At 39.2% G+C, this 13,168-nt stretch overlaps 1 protein-coding gene across 1 annotated transcript in view; it reads right to left on the reverse strand.

The window, feature by feature from the left end:
* Nucleotides 1-647: 647 nt before the first annotated feature.
* Nucleotides 648-13,168, reverse strand: part of ZNF106 (zinc finger protein 106) — a 2,006,671-nt gene continuing 1,994,150 nt past the window's right edge. Inside the window, exon 22 of the mRNA XM_044074076.1 lies at nt 648-7,058. Coding sequence (XP_043930011.1) covers nt 7,002-7,058 — 57 coding nt within the window. The 3' untranslated portion in view covers nt 648-7,001. The remainder of the gene's footprint in view (nt 7,059-13,168) is intronic.

A 13,168-nucleotide genomic window follows, 5' to 3' on the forward strand; every position in this document is an offset into this window, starting at 1 on the left:
CAGTAGTTCAACTTCTGTATGTTTACAGCTGCAGCAAATTAAAAATACAGCTGAATAGACTAAGTGTAAAAGAACATGTATGCGAAACCAATACCATTTAATGCAATTCAAAATGGAGAAAGTCTAACATCCGAATGATTTAAAACTGCATTTAAAAAAAGCAAACTTCAAACAAATGTAAACATTACACTTTAAAAGAGAATTCAAATCTCTCACAGTTTTGGTTTAAAATCAAGTTTACAAAGGTGTGTTTTTATTTAGATAGTAGATGTACACGCAAAACAACTCCGTGTAGGCTACTTATTTTCTGTCTAACAAGCCAGTCCCAGAGCATACAAAATCTAAGTGTTGCTGCTGAAAAACATCAGCCGTATAATCATCCAAAGTCTCTCCACAGCCTACTGCATGCTCCCACCAGAAAAAAACAAAAAGAGGTACAAACTATTTGTTTCAGTCCTCACCCACCTCAGAAAGACAAGGCGCTGGTGATCTAAGTGAGAGGTCATGTGCTACTTCTGCATGCATCAATCTGATGTACACAGAACTAGGCTGTGATAAAAGAAAATTTGCAAAGTAAAGTTACTGTATTATGATGTTCTACCGTCTGCCCTATTCTAGTACACTTATAGATAAAAAAAAGGCAGCTGCACTTTAGAATACCATGTTTTATTTCCATTAAAAATGTCAACCATTTCCAATATAAAAAAAACATTTAAAAACGGCAAAACAAACTTGGCAATTGATCTTAATTTCACCAACTGCTATAAAACTGCTTCTTCTTCAACAAAATCAGCATTGTGCATTTAAAATGAAAAAATAAGGACATGAATGATTTGAAGCAGGACACAGAGAATACCAAAAAATAACTCATGTATACTTCTGAAATAAATCGGATGCAGGTACCAGCCAACTGGTAAAACAGAGACTTGATAATGACATGGCTGGCTGGTAATGAAGTAACCATAAACATGGTTCAGAACCCCTTACAATCTGCAACAAAAAATGAACAATTCTCACAGATGAAAGGGTATCATTCATACCTATAAAAAAGTAAATCAAATAAAATTCAAATGCCAGAGGAATGCAAGTAAAACAGCAAAATAGTGCACCAGCAGGTGTGTTCTCTATACACAATATCAATTTTTAGGGGCAGGGAGTATAATAAATGTGTTAACAGCAGGTAAACACAGGTACAGTGGGAGCAGACAGCACAACACTTAATGCATTTCAAAATACTGAAGAAACATGATCAATGAGCATGCTCGTCTATGCATGAATGTTAAAAAGAAAAACTTCTAAAGTCTATTTTAACATGCTGTTCAGTGACAGCAGAAACAAAATCTGCATGACTTTAACAGGGTAGTAAAATGAAGACAGAAGTCAGGTAAATACCCTGAGTTGAGTGAAGATTACAATGCACTGACCAGCCTGCCTACTAAATTATGACTGCTCAGAAACTAGGCAACTTTACTCTGATAATAAACATTTCAAATGTTATGAACTGGGGAACATCCACCCTATCTTTTCTAACTTGGAAATTAAACTGATTGTGAATTTTAAATATAAACATGCAATCAGATGAGGGAACACTACCTATTCTCAGAAACACAGTAATTCAGATGGAACAACAACTGAGGAAGTGCAGGGGAAAATGCCTCCTACAGACAATGTCAGTTTAGGCACTATGATCTCAGAACTGCGAGTCAAACAAAAGTATTGTATTCAAGCAGAAAAAATACTTCTAGTAGCAATACTTAGTTGCCTTTGGTTAACAGATCACAATCAATGAGCTAATCAGAATAAAGAACAGCAAACATCACCTTTTAGAACTAGTCAAAAGACAAGTGAAAGCAAAAATGAAAACTCAATGGCCTGTCTCTTCAAAAAAGCTGTGTGTGCTTCACAAGGTAAGGAAATTTATGTTTGTACAGCAGAGATAACAGCTGTCCTATGCAGCAATTAAAAGCAGCTTAAAGAACCAGGAATAAGTTAACAAAAAAACTACTACCAGTAGTGTGTGTAGCCAAAGTGGCCACAAGTGCAAGAGAGTGCAACGGGCGAGATGCCAAACAATCGTTAATGTGTTACAGGTATTCATTTCTCTACAAGTGCAGAAATGTGATCTAGCTGGCTCATGAGTTCTAAGAGTGACAGCCAGGTTGTAGATTTTTTTTTGTTTTTCCCCTCAACTTACAGTTGGGGGTGCCAGATCCAGGAATGGAACAGGGTACTAGATGGGCCACCTACAGCCCTGGCTCCTGATGTCAACCTGGTTACAGCAAGCTAACACATGTAGTGAATGCTGCTGCTGCTGTACTTTTGGTCTGAACTCATTACTTCTCTAATTGTACTATGCATGTCAATGTCTGCTTCCAAGTCTTTCAATTAATACATATTTAAGCATTAGTATTGCATTCTTTAGTACATAGTGACAAATACTTAAATGTTAATGAAAAAATATAAAGGCTTGGTATTGGAAAGTGAGGTTGCAAAACAGCTTCAAAATACACCTGCCAACTCGATCTGAAGAGGAATAACTGAGTGAAAGAGAATGCAATGTACAGCACCTGCATTTGACAGAGGGAAATGACAAGACATGATTTTGTAAAGTGGTTCTCATCTGCCAGTCTCTTTTTTTTTTTTACATTAAGCATGTTCTGCAAATTACAGTGACTCTTCAATCCGTATTTAATTACAACTTAAGGGCAACACAGTGCCATTTCAGTGTTCGGGTAAATCAGTATTATCCTAATCTATGACAGTGTGGGCTACTTTCAATACATTCTGACAGAGACAAAAGGCGAGAACTACTGGTATGTTTAATAACCATTTTCCAAAAATTCTCTCTATGTGGACCAAGCAAAAAAATATGCAAGCACCATGGAGAAGCATCAATCAAAAAGCAGGCTTTCAAAATCACTAATAATAGCCTCAAAAGTGGATCACACACCTAATGCAATTATTTAAGTGCACAACTGATATCAGTATAATGAGGGCATTCAAAAGAACACAAGTCAGCTGCAATCGAAAAGTGTTACTTTAGCAACTCATTTTCAAAATATTCAATGTTCAAAGAATAAAACAAAGCTACTGTTTTAAACAAGTTAATTCAGTTAAATTAATATTCCAAGAGTTCTTATCTTTGAATACAGTTTGAGCTTAAGAATGGAGCACTATCACGGCACAACTGCAGGAGGCTAACTTTTACAATACTTGAGTATTGTGGCACAAATTCCGTTACTTATACTTACAAATATTGATAAACTGAATACCTGGAACTCTGTAAGATAAAAACACTGAAAGAGAAAGCAGTGGATTCCAAGAAAGGACTAAGATACTGCAATATACCATGAATGTTAACTACTCAGCAACATCTACCAAAAACCACTGAGGGCCATGCCCACGAACAAATGTAGTGAAACATTGCCTTGGCCCCTTAACCTAAAGGCGATTTTTCTCACTCGCTCAACTTGGCAATGCAGCAAAACGCACTCACGGAAGTTTTGCCACTTCATAATTCCGGAAAAAGAAACCACCACAACAGCATATTTGGTAGTTTGTGGTCAACTACTTCTGTTCTTCCTTAACTAATATTCAAGGAACAGAAAATGGAAACCCATTTACTATCAGAAGACTAAAGATACCCTCGGCTTTGGTTTTGAATCATAAATTATTTCTTTTAAAGCAAAGCTATGAGAATTACAGGACTTTGGCATTCAACATTCATCTCACCCTGACCATGTTTATATGACAAAATCCGAATTCATTTTTAGGCGACCATAACATCCACAGCAATGAGTTGGAAGCAAATGTCTATGACCTCAGTTCAAAATATGGCATCAAAATAAGCCTTGGTGGCAACTGTTTAAACTGCTCTTGTAAGAAATAAAACAATGTTGCTGTTCAAAGACTGATGACTGCTTACAACCACCTATGAACTCCAGTATGTACATTTACAAAATATAATAGCACGGCACTTCAAAAAACACTCTCACAACACGTTTCAAAATCCATCATTTCAACAACCACATTGCCATTTTTTGGCACACAACACTGAGTCTAAATACTATACTTTTATTTTAGTCCCTACTGTTGTTTTTCCAATTAGCTTCATACTGAAGGACACATGCCCTTTACTCTGCAGCTACAGGCATTGTGTACTTAGCTGTCTGTATCACAGACTGCCATGAAAAGGACAAGTGCACAACCATTCAATAATAAAAATACACTCAAACATGTTTTTAAGACATGCATATACTACTCAAAGGTACTTTCTCTTCTTTCAGCCTGTGCATTTCACAACTGCAGTCACTAACAAAACCACAAGAAGAGAGAGAGTCACCCAAACACTTCACTTTCAGAGACACTGGCAGCGCTGTAACCACCATGTCTACACTCTGTAAACAACATACTGGCCTGATACAGCCATTACATAGTGCAAAGACAAGTTCACTAGTTTATGCTGTACCCTGCGATTACCATTGTACAGAAACTTACCGCCAGTACTAATACTTACATGCCCGCATACTGGAAAAAGTCTTAACACTGCCTAATTTGCTTCATGAAAAAAGTCTTTACCGCCTTCCAAAACTAAAAAAAAAATACAATATAAAATAAAATAACAATCTGAACAGCAAACAATAACACGGCCATCAACTGGAAGCCTTCCACTTTTTAACACCCAGTAAACAAAAAACAGCAACAAAAACACTGTCAAAAAGCCAACTAAATTCATGCTTTATTTTTTCAGTATTTTCTTTCACATACTCTAAGCTTTACAGACCTTTCCAGGACCTTTTCTTGTTAGTAGTATCCCGTTATCTATATGGCCCTGTCAATATGGGTGACTAACCTGGCAATCAACTTATGCCCTGTGACATCACACATCCAACACCAACGCAAGATGAAATAAAATTAACATATTACACTGTCTAAAACCAAATCAGCATCCAAATAATTATGCAGGGAAAATACACACCTAAAATATCAAAAACATATAAGGTTGACTGCTTCTAAGACATCAGTTTCCTGTGATATATTATTTCTCTAAACATTCAAATAGCTCTTAAAAGAACTCTTTCAATGTCCAAGAAATCAGGTTATTAGGGTCTTTAAAATTTTTAGGAAAACTTGCATTTTGAAAAGGTAGACAAAATGTGCTACAACTACAGGTGCTCTGAAATAGAAGAACAACAGGAGAACTATATACTGTAACTAGAATGAAGCCCATCTTCAGCTACTACACTACAGGTCTCACAGTAAACAAAGCATTCACTTTGCCCAGTATTACTAGCAAAAACAAATATGGGAGAGCAAGAAGTTTATAAACATAGGTTAGTAGATACAGCTAACAGATTGGCAATGTGTGTGCAATCACTACTGCAGATGCTGTTTCCCCCAAGGCGAAGACAAAACAAAAATACAACTACTGGGCACTGCAGATGTATATATGACCAGTTAAAAGTAATATTTACTTCCATGCAAAGAATGTATTCTGTAAACAGATGGATGAGGCTACATTTCACAGCAGCAACAGAGGGGAAAAAATTGCTTATTATGCAATACTACTGAAATATTCCCACCTAAAAATTACTCAAAATTTATTTTATTTTTTTTTTGTTTACAAATTTGTTTGTATTCTTTGTTAAACTTTAAAAAGCCACAAACACTTCTACAGCTATCTAAATTTCACTGCCCAACTCAACTGGTTTTAACTGTTGGAGGTCGACAATAGAGGTGCAAAAGCAAATGTCGGAGTAGTTCAGTTTGTGGTTAATTATAAAACAGAAAAAGATTACATTAAAAAAAATAACAAGGCACATGCCTGTCAGTTAAAGAAATACCAATAAAACCAAGATTACTTAACATAGCTTCCTTCCTAACCTGCCAAAGATATACACAAAAGTAAAACTGGTGCATATTTTTTGCTTGATTCCTCTAGCATTCTACTTATTACTGAATTTAGTGTACAAGACTGCTAAAGTGTGAAGGTATGCAAGACTTTCCAGAACAGAAAAAAATAAATACATATATGTTGGCAAGGTCTCTGGTACACCTGCAAAACATGTCTGTGGAGCCTGACGTGCAACAGCGAGGCTCTAGTTTCACAGCAAATTCAAAGAATTACAGATTAATCAGGCCAAATTCAAGTACCACCAAAACAAAGTGGCACAATTCTGAAGGGGATGCCACATTCTAAAAAGGAAAAGAAGGTAGCCAGAGAAAAAGATACTCCCAAGACAAAATGTTACTAATGTCTTACTTTCCCCTAATAAAGGATCAAATGCAGAAGTAGTAAGGCAGTGCTAGTCTGCACAAAAATGAAATTTGAGTATGCTTAAAAAGAAATACTTCATGTGTATCAGAAGAGGGTGCCCTGCTGCCTTTAGACCACAGCTAGAGCCTTAGTCACTTGACCACTTCAGTATGACTAGAATATATCAGTTGATATAATCAGATGTTAGACAAGAAACTGCAATGCACTGATGAAGTATCATTTCTCTAGCATTACCAACAAGAATACAAAAACAAAATTCTGTACATCAGCAGTAACCAATCATAACCTGTTATGTGAAAACCATATCTGTTAGAATACGAAAAAACCTTATTTATTTTTTCTTTTTCCTTTTTAGTTAACATTTAAAAAACTACAAAATCTAATTCACTGTAACAGTGTAACTTGAGTCTCTTTTGTGCACAGATGCATCATCTACAAACTGGGAACTGCTGACAGCTAATGTGTCTTTCCCTTTTGTAGACAGAAAAAGCCTGTTTTTACATGCTATCACAAAGTGATGTCAAAGATATGTGCTGCAGAATTTCCTTCTTGGCATACCCTTCCACTGGTGAGCAGCCTCAAACATACACAGAATAGCTTCAGAATTGCTGTTCTCCACACAAGCTAAAGTGTATAAGGAGAAGGTAGATGTACATCTTAACAGTTAGTACAGAAATCTAACTCTGTATAAAACCACCTCCCAATTTGGAAGGAAAATGTTCCATCATGGATCCAACCTGCTGTCTTCCTCAGCATGCTGACAGAGATGTTTTTGTGCATCCTAGGAAAAGAAAAACACATAATTATGACATTAGAATTTAATTGAAAACCTGCACTACTTTAAAATCAAGTCCACTTACCACATTCAAGCATTCAGCTTGTGTTAAACTAAATGTTAATTTTCAACCCTGCTTTAAAGAGATAAATTTCCCTTCTTATTTAAAGATGTGACTAACTGATTTAAAACTAAGTTGTGAATAACAACTTGTTAAACAAGAAACAAAGCAATTTACTCTGAGATTCTGCACAAACTCTTAAAAAATGGGTAACAAGTTAACTTCAAGAAGGAACAATCAGGCAAGATCAACTAATGCCGTTACCTTAAAACATAAAAGCTGCAGTTCAAATGAAATGCAAACAAAATCCTTTGAAAAATGTTTAAAAAGATGTCTCAGGCTAACTCCCAAAATAATTCTAAGTGGAATGAAACAAGCCTTAAGATAAACTACAGCCAAGTCTCCAGAATACTGTAAATGTGCTCAAACAAAACAGGTTATGAGCTCAGATCAATACTAAGCCATATGGACAAGTGAGCATGCATCTAGTAGTCTCTCAAGTCAGCTCCTAGGCCATATATATGCTCTGCACCACAAACCATGAACTGCACTCCACAGTGGACTGAAATATGGAGCTTTAAGGCAACACCACACATGCCATGAAGTGGTTTCTTTTTATTGCTGTACTAAAGCCTACCTCTTCAAAAGTTAAACATACCCCTCCAAGAACATCTTTGATTCAAATAATGACTTTTCTAGCCTATTACTTTTCTACCTAAACACATTAGCATCCACAAAACCTTTTGTATAGCTCAACATGCACAGTACCTTGATTGCTCTCCAGTGTACCCACAAAAGTGACCCCAAAATCCTTTTGAAAAATGGCCTCCCAATTAATGCAGTACTCTAAATTTGATACTGTGCTTCTCTCTTCCATTTGCAAAACCTGGGGACATTTTCAAAAGGGTTTTGGCATGGATAGGTGACAACGAAGCAGACAATGACAAACTACTAATCCATTTAGGAAAGAAAGCAGTAAAATGAGCAGGTAAAATGGCTCTTATATGCAGACTGTACCTCAGGTATGACACAATCAGTTCTCAGTGAAACCTGAATTTTACAGAAGGAAAAAAAAAAAAAGTTAAAAAACCCATTAATAAAAAACAGAAACTGCTGCTAAGTGGTCTATCCTATAAAAAAAAAAAAAGAAAACCTCTGCTGGACATTACAGAAAGTAAATACTTACCCCCTTTTACCACAAACTATTCCACTTCAGCAAACTTTTTTTTTTTTTGCAAAGGCTGTAGAGACTCCTACAACCCCAAGACATTATCTTGTCCCCATTATAAGGCTGCATGTGCCTACATCATTTTCAGTTTCTTCTCTCCAAAACAGGACTGACCGTCAACATCTCCTGGTCATGTGTTAAACGGGACAACTGTACACCTTAAGGGACCGTCCAACCAACATGGGTTCAGTTGCATCCCCAACACTTGCACTTCGCGGCCTCCAAGCTACATTAAGGAATAATTTTTTAACTAACTAGCTTTGTTTATTCATTAATTTTTACTTTATTTTAGTAATTGGTTAGGTGGGATCATCTTGAGACCCTTTTCATCCATGACTCAGACACAAAGGCAACACATACCTTCAAATAAAGCACATGAAGAAAAAATCCACACAAAGATCAAAAGTATATGGATATACCAGAATAACTTGTTAAAACAAGCTTCTGAATTTTGGTAAATATCTCAATGAAGTCCTAGAATATGAAGACACTTCATCTTAACCAGAGCTGTTCTACTTCTGGCATCCTTTGCCAGAGGTCTAGAGTGTTTTTGCTTGAATCCAAGACATCCAAAGCAAAATCAAGAAAATAAGTAAATTTTGAGCTTTATCTGCACGTTTTCAACTGTATTTAACAAATTTCTGCATTATTTTCTTTTTTTTAAATACTGTTTTTACTTTTTGTGGTTGCTTCATTCTCTGCACTTGTTTTGCAGTGTGCTGTTACCTAGACAGCATATACTAGGATTTAGACCTGCTGAATCCTGCCTGTATCAATACACTTGAGCACTAATCCAGCAGTCTTACATTAAATAAGGCTTCCCTGCACCCTTGTGGCAGGAGAGTGTGAACCCAGCTTTGTCTGAGCTGTGGTTTGCTGGAAGAAGGGTCACGGTGTGATTTCCTACTGGTAGATTAGCTTAAAAGTGTTTAATTTCACCTACATTTAAGCCTTGCATTTGTGCGCAGCTGTGCACCTTGCTATGGGGGTTAGTGGTGCCCTATATAGACACAAATGCCTAGAAATAAATATTTTCCCAAGATGTCTGTCAGTAGAACCCTCCCAAGCTTCCCTGCTGCACTGCAGGCAACACAGCTGTACACTAAGGAGCACTGCCACAGTTTTTCATCCCTAACCTTTAACAGAATAAGCCCCTTGTTAATCCTGGAGCAAAAACTGATCTAACCTGCCCACTCCCTAATACTACTTAAGGTATTAAACCTGCTATAATGGACAGACAGATTCCCACCATTTCTTCAGCCAGCCTGACTGACATGGGCATCCTGAGGCAATGTAGTAATTGCCTCATGTATACTGACAACCACTTACTCTTAAAGCGAACACAATATGTGAGAGATGTAATTATACCACGAAATTGGAATCAATCTCATCACGTAACAGCAAACAGGTTGCCAGCAAATAAGGTCACAACACAAACCCACATACAGAGAGGTACTCACTAAAAGTCTACCAAAAAACATAAACCTCCCAAGGGCAAACCACCTGCACACACTGCAACACAAATAGACACAACTACACAACACACATACCAATGTCTCAGTAAATAAGCTCCTAAGGCAAAACACCTCAAAACCAAATGTCTTGGTCATAGGCGACTCGATAGTAAGACACAGATGTCCCCCTCACCAGACAGGACAAGCAGAAGGTCACAGTCAGCTGCCTGTCAGGAACGGTCACATGCATGCATTCAAGTCACTCAACAAGCATCGTTATGACTTTGTCATAGTCTATGTTGGGGTGCATGACTTGAGACGTACCTCTCTGGATTATATGAAAAAAGACACGACTGACCTCTCAGATTGCGTCTCCCAGGCAGATACGACCCTAGCCATAAACAGCATTTTACCTTTACCCAGGATGATGCTAAGATATAGACAAAAAATGACAGACTTCAACAACTGGCTTAGCTTCTGGCGTCAGTCTAGGGGGATCCAGCATCTGTCAGCCTGGGAGGACATGGTTGAGAGACCACGTTGCTTTGTCAGAGATGGTCTGCGCTTGTCTCCTCTAGATTTTCGGATACAGGCAAAGGCTCTTGCCTCCCCCATAGTGCCTTTTTTTTTAGGCAATGTCAAATAAATAAACATAACACCTACCTGGCCCTACTGGAGTCACTCACTATACAGCCAAAACACCTTGGGTCATGGGAGATTTCAACTATCCCTCCATCAACTGGGTGACATACACAAACACAAATATGATTGCCCAGAGGTTCAGGGACCTTGTCAACACAAATGCCATAGACCAGCTAGCCCACTCCCTCACAAGGGGGTCAACTGTCCTAGAATTAGTACCCATCAACACAGAGGGGTAACCAACCCCCCACCGGTGTGGTGTCCTCCCTGGTAAGGTCAGATCATAAATCAGTCTCGTTCGACGGAACTATCACACCTGACATCCCTACAGGATCAATAAAACCAAAAAAAATTTTCAAAGGTAACTGCAGCCTACTAAGTGAGAGTATAAAAAGTTTCAAATCTCCTGCAAACACAGTCAACAATGACTCTTATACAGAGGAGTACAAAAATACCCTGTACAAATGTCTAAACAACTGCACAGACTTGGCTGTACCTGACCAGATCAAATCCAGGTCCTCCCAAAAAAAAGCCACCCTGGGGACCTCAAGTATAAATAAGTTATATAACAAGAGGAAGAAACTGATGTCTAACACCAAGAGGGAACTGACTCAGCAGAGAACAAATTCCCTCCACAGCTTGAACAAGCAAATCAGATATCTTGTAAAGTTCTCTAAAGCTAATTACAAAACTAAAATAGCACCGCTAGCTAAGGATAAAGTACAGTTGTGTACACGTACCATAAATGTAGATGTTCAAGTGTATTCACTGTTGCAGTCATCACACTTGGGTTATCTGCCTGCAGGTAGCCCTCAGTCGGTCCGAATACCAGAGTCTTGGGATTTCTGCGTCGGACGCTATCGCCTCTTCCATGTCAGGTCGTCCAGGGGTATAAAACATGCAGTTGATGCCATTACATCAGCTTTTCTTGCCCCAGATATCTGGAGGCCCCAAAACAGGAAGCAATTACATGGTGTGGAACACCTCCAGTAAAAAGTAAATACCATTGCTATAAGATATGGCCAAAAAGAGGATAGGTAGAAAGTCTACAAAAGTCGGGGGGGGGGGGGCTGGAGGCAGGGTAACCAAGATTGCAACAGTGAATACACTCAAACATATACATTTATAAGTGTACACAACTGTACTACGTTTTTTGTGTTTCATTGTTGCAGTCAACACACTTGGGTTGCTTCCCAAAGCTGAGGAAAGGGTGGAGGCAGTCAAAAAGAATTAGGGCTGGCTAGCAGGCCTTGTAAGACTGCTGTGGCAAATCCAGCTCTGGATTTACAAAAGACAGGTAAATGGCAATGTTTGGTGAAGGTGTGTACAGAACTCCATGTTGCAGCCTCCAGATGTCTCTGGTAGGGACTCCCCTGAGAAAAGCTGTAGAGGTTAAGGTAGCCCTAGTGGAATGAGTTCCGATCCCCTGTGGGGTAGGCTTTCCATGGCGTTTGTAGCAGAAATGGATGCAGTGTGCTATTCACTTGGAAATGGTTTGCTTTGAAATGGTCTTGCCCTCTGCCCCTGTAGCAAAGCTGATTAACAGCTGTTCAGTTTTTCTGAAAGGCTTAGTCCTGTCAAGGTAAAACCTGAGCTGCCTGTGCACATCCAAGGAATGCTAGATCCTTTTCCCTTTATTCTGGGGATTAGGGAAAAAGGTAGGTAAATGAATGGATTGGTTTAAAGCCATACTAGACACCACCTTGGGCATACATGATGGGTTATAGTCCTGAGGGAAAACCTGTCCGCATGGAAGATAACGAAGGGTTCCACGGCCATAAGGGCCTGCAGTTCAGACACACTTTTTGCTGAAGTGATGGCTAGAAGTAAGGCTGTCTTCCAAGAGAAGAATTTTAACTCTGCTGTAGCAGCAGGCTCAAAGGGGGGGGGGGTGAGCTTCTCCAGTACAAAGTTAAGGTCCCAGGCTGGAGTGCGAGCTTTCCTGGGGGGTCTTAGATTTTTGGCTCCTCTCAGGAACCGTTTGACTAGAGGGTGAGAGAAGAGGGGTGGGCTCAGTATTGTAATAAGCTGAGATGGCAGAGGCATGAATCTTAATTGAAGAGAAGGATAGGCCTTTGTGGAGCAGTTTTGTTAGATAGTTTAGGATATGAGGTAAGTTGGGCCAGGTTATGTCCCTTCCCTGAGACTGGCTCCAAGAACAGTATCTTTTCCACTTTTCTGAATAGGATTTTCTAGTACTAGGCCTCCATGCCTCAAGGATGACATCCAGCTTCTGTTTACTGAGGGTTGCTGGTGAGGCAGTCAGGGGAGAGGCAGGTGCCATGGTGGCACTACTGTCAGACTGCGCAAAAGTGGGTGCCAGTGCTGACGTGGCCAGTCTGGTGCAATCAGGATAGTCCTTCGCTTGTCCTGTTTGATCTTTAGAAGAACTTTCGAGAGGAGGGGCAAAGGAGGAAAGGCATAGATTGAGAGGTTTTCCCATGTAAAGGACAGAGCATCCACTTTCCAAGCTTGGCTGTGGGGAGTTCTGGTGCAAAATTTGCTCAACTGATGGTTCTGGGGGGGAAGCAAGGAGGTCCACCTCTGGTGCCCCCCACCTGTGTATCAGAAGCTTGAATGATTTGGGTTCCAGTTTCCACAAGTGTGGGTCCATTAGATTTCTGCTTAAGTCATCTGCCAGTGAATTTAGTTTGCCTGGCAGGAACTGAGCTTGCAGGTGCACTTGATTGTTCAGGGCTGTGTTCCACAGAGCATGGCTAACCTGCAGAGT

This window comes from Protopterus annectens, chromosome 6.part0, assembly GCF_019279795.1.
Source record: "Protopterus annectens isolate FY-2018-M chromosome 6.part0, PAN1.0, whole genome shotgun sequence".
NCBI lineage: Eukaryota > Metazoa > Chordata > Ceratodontiformes > Protopteridae > Protopterus > Protopterus annectens.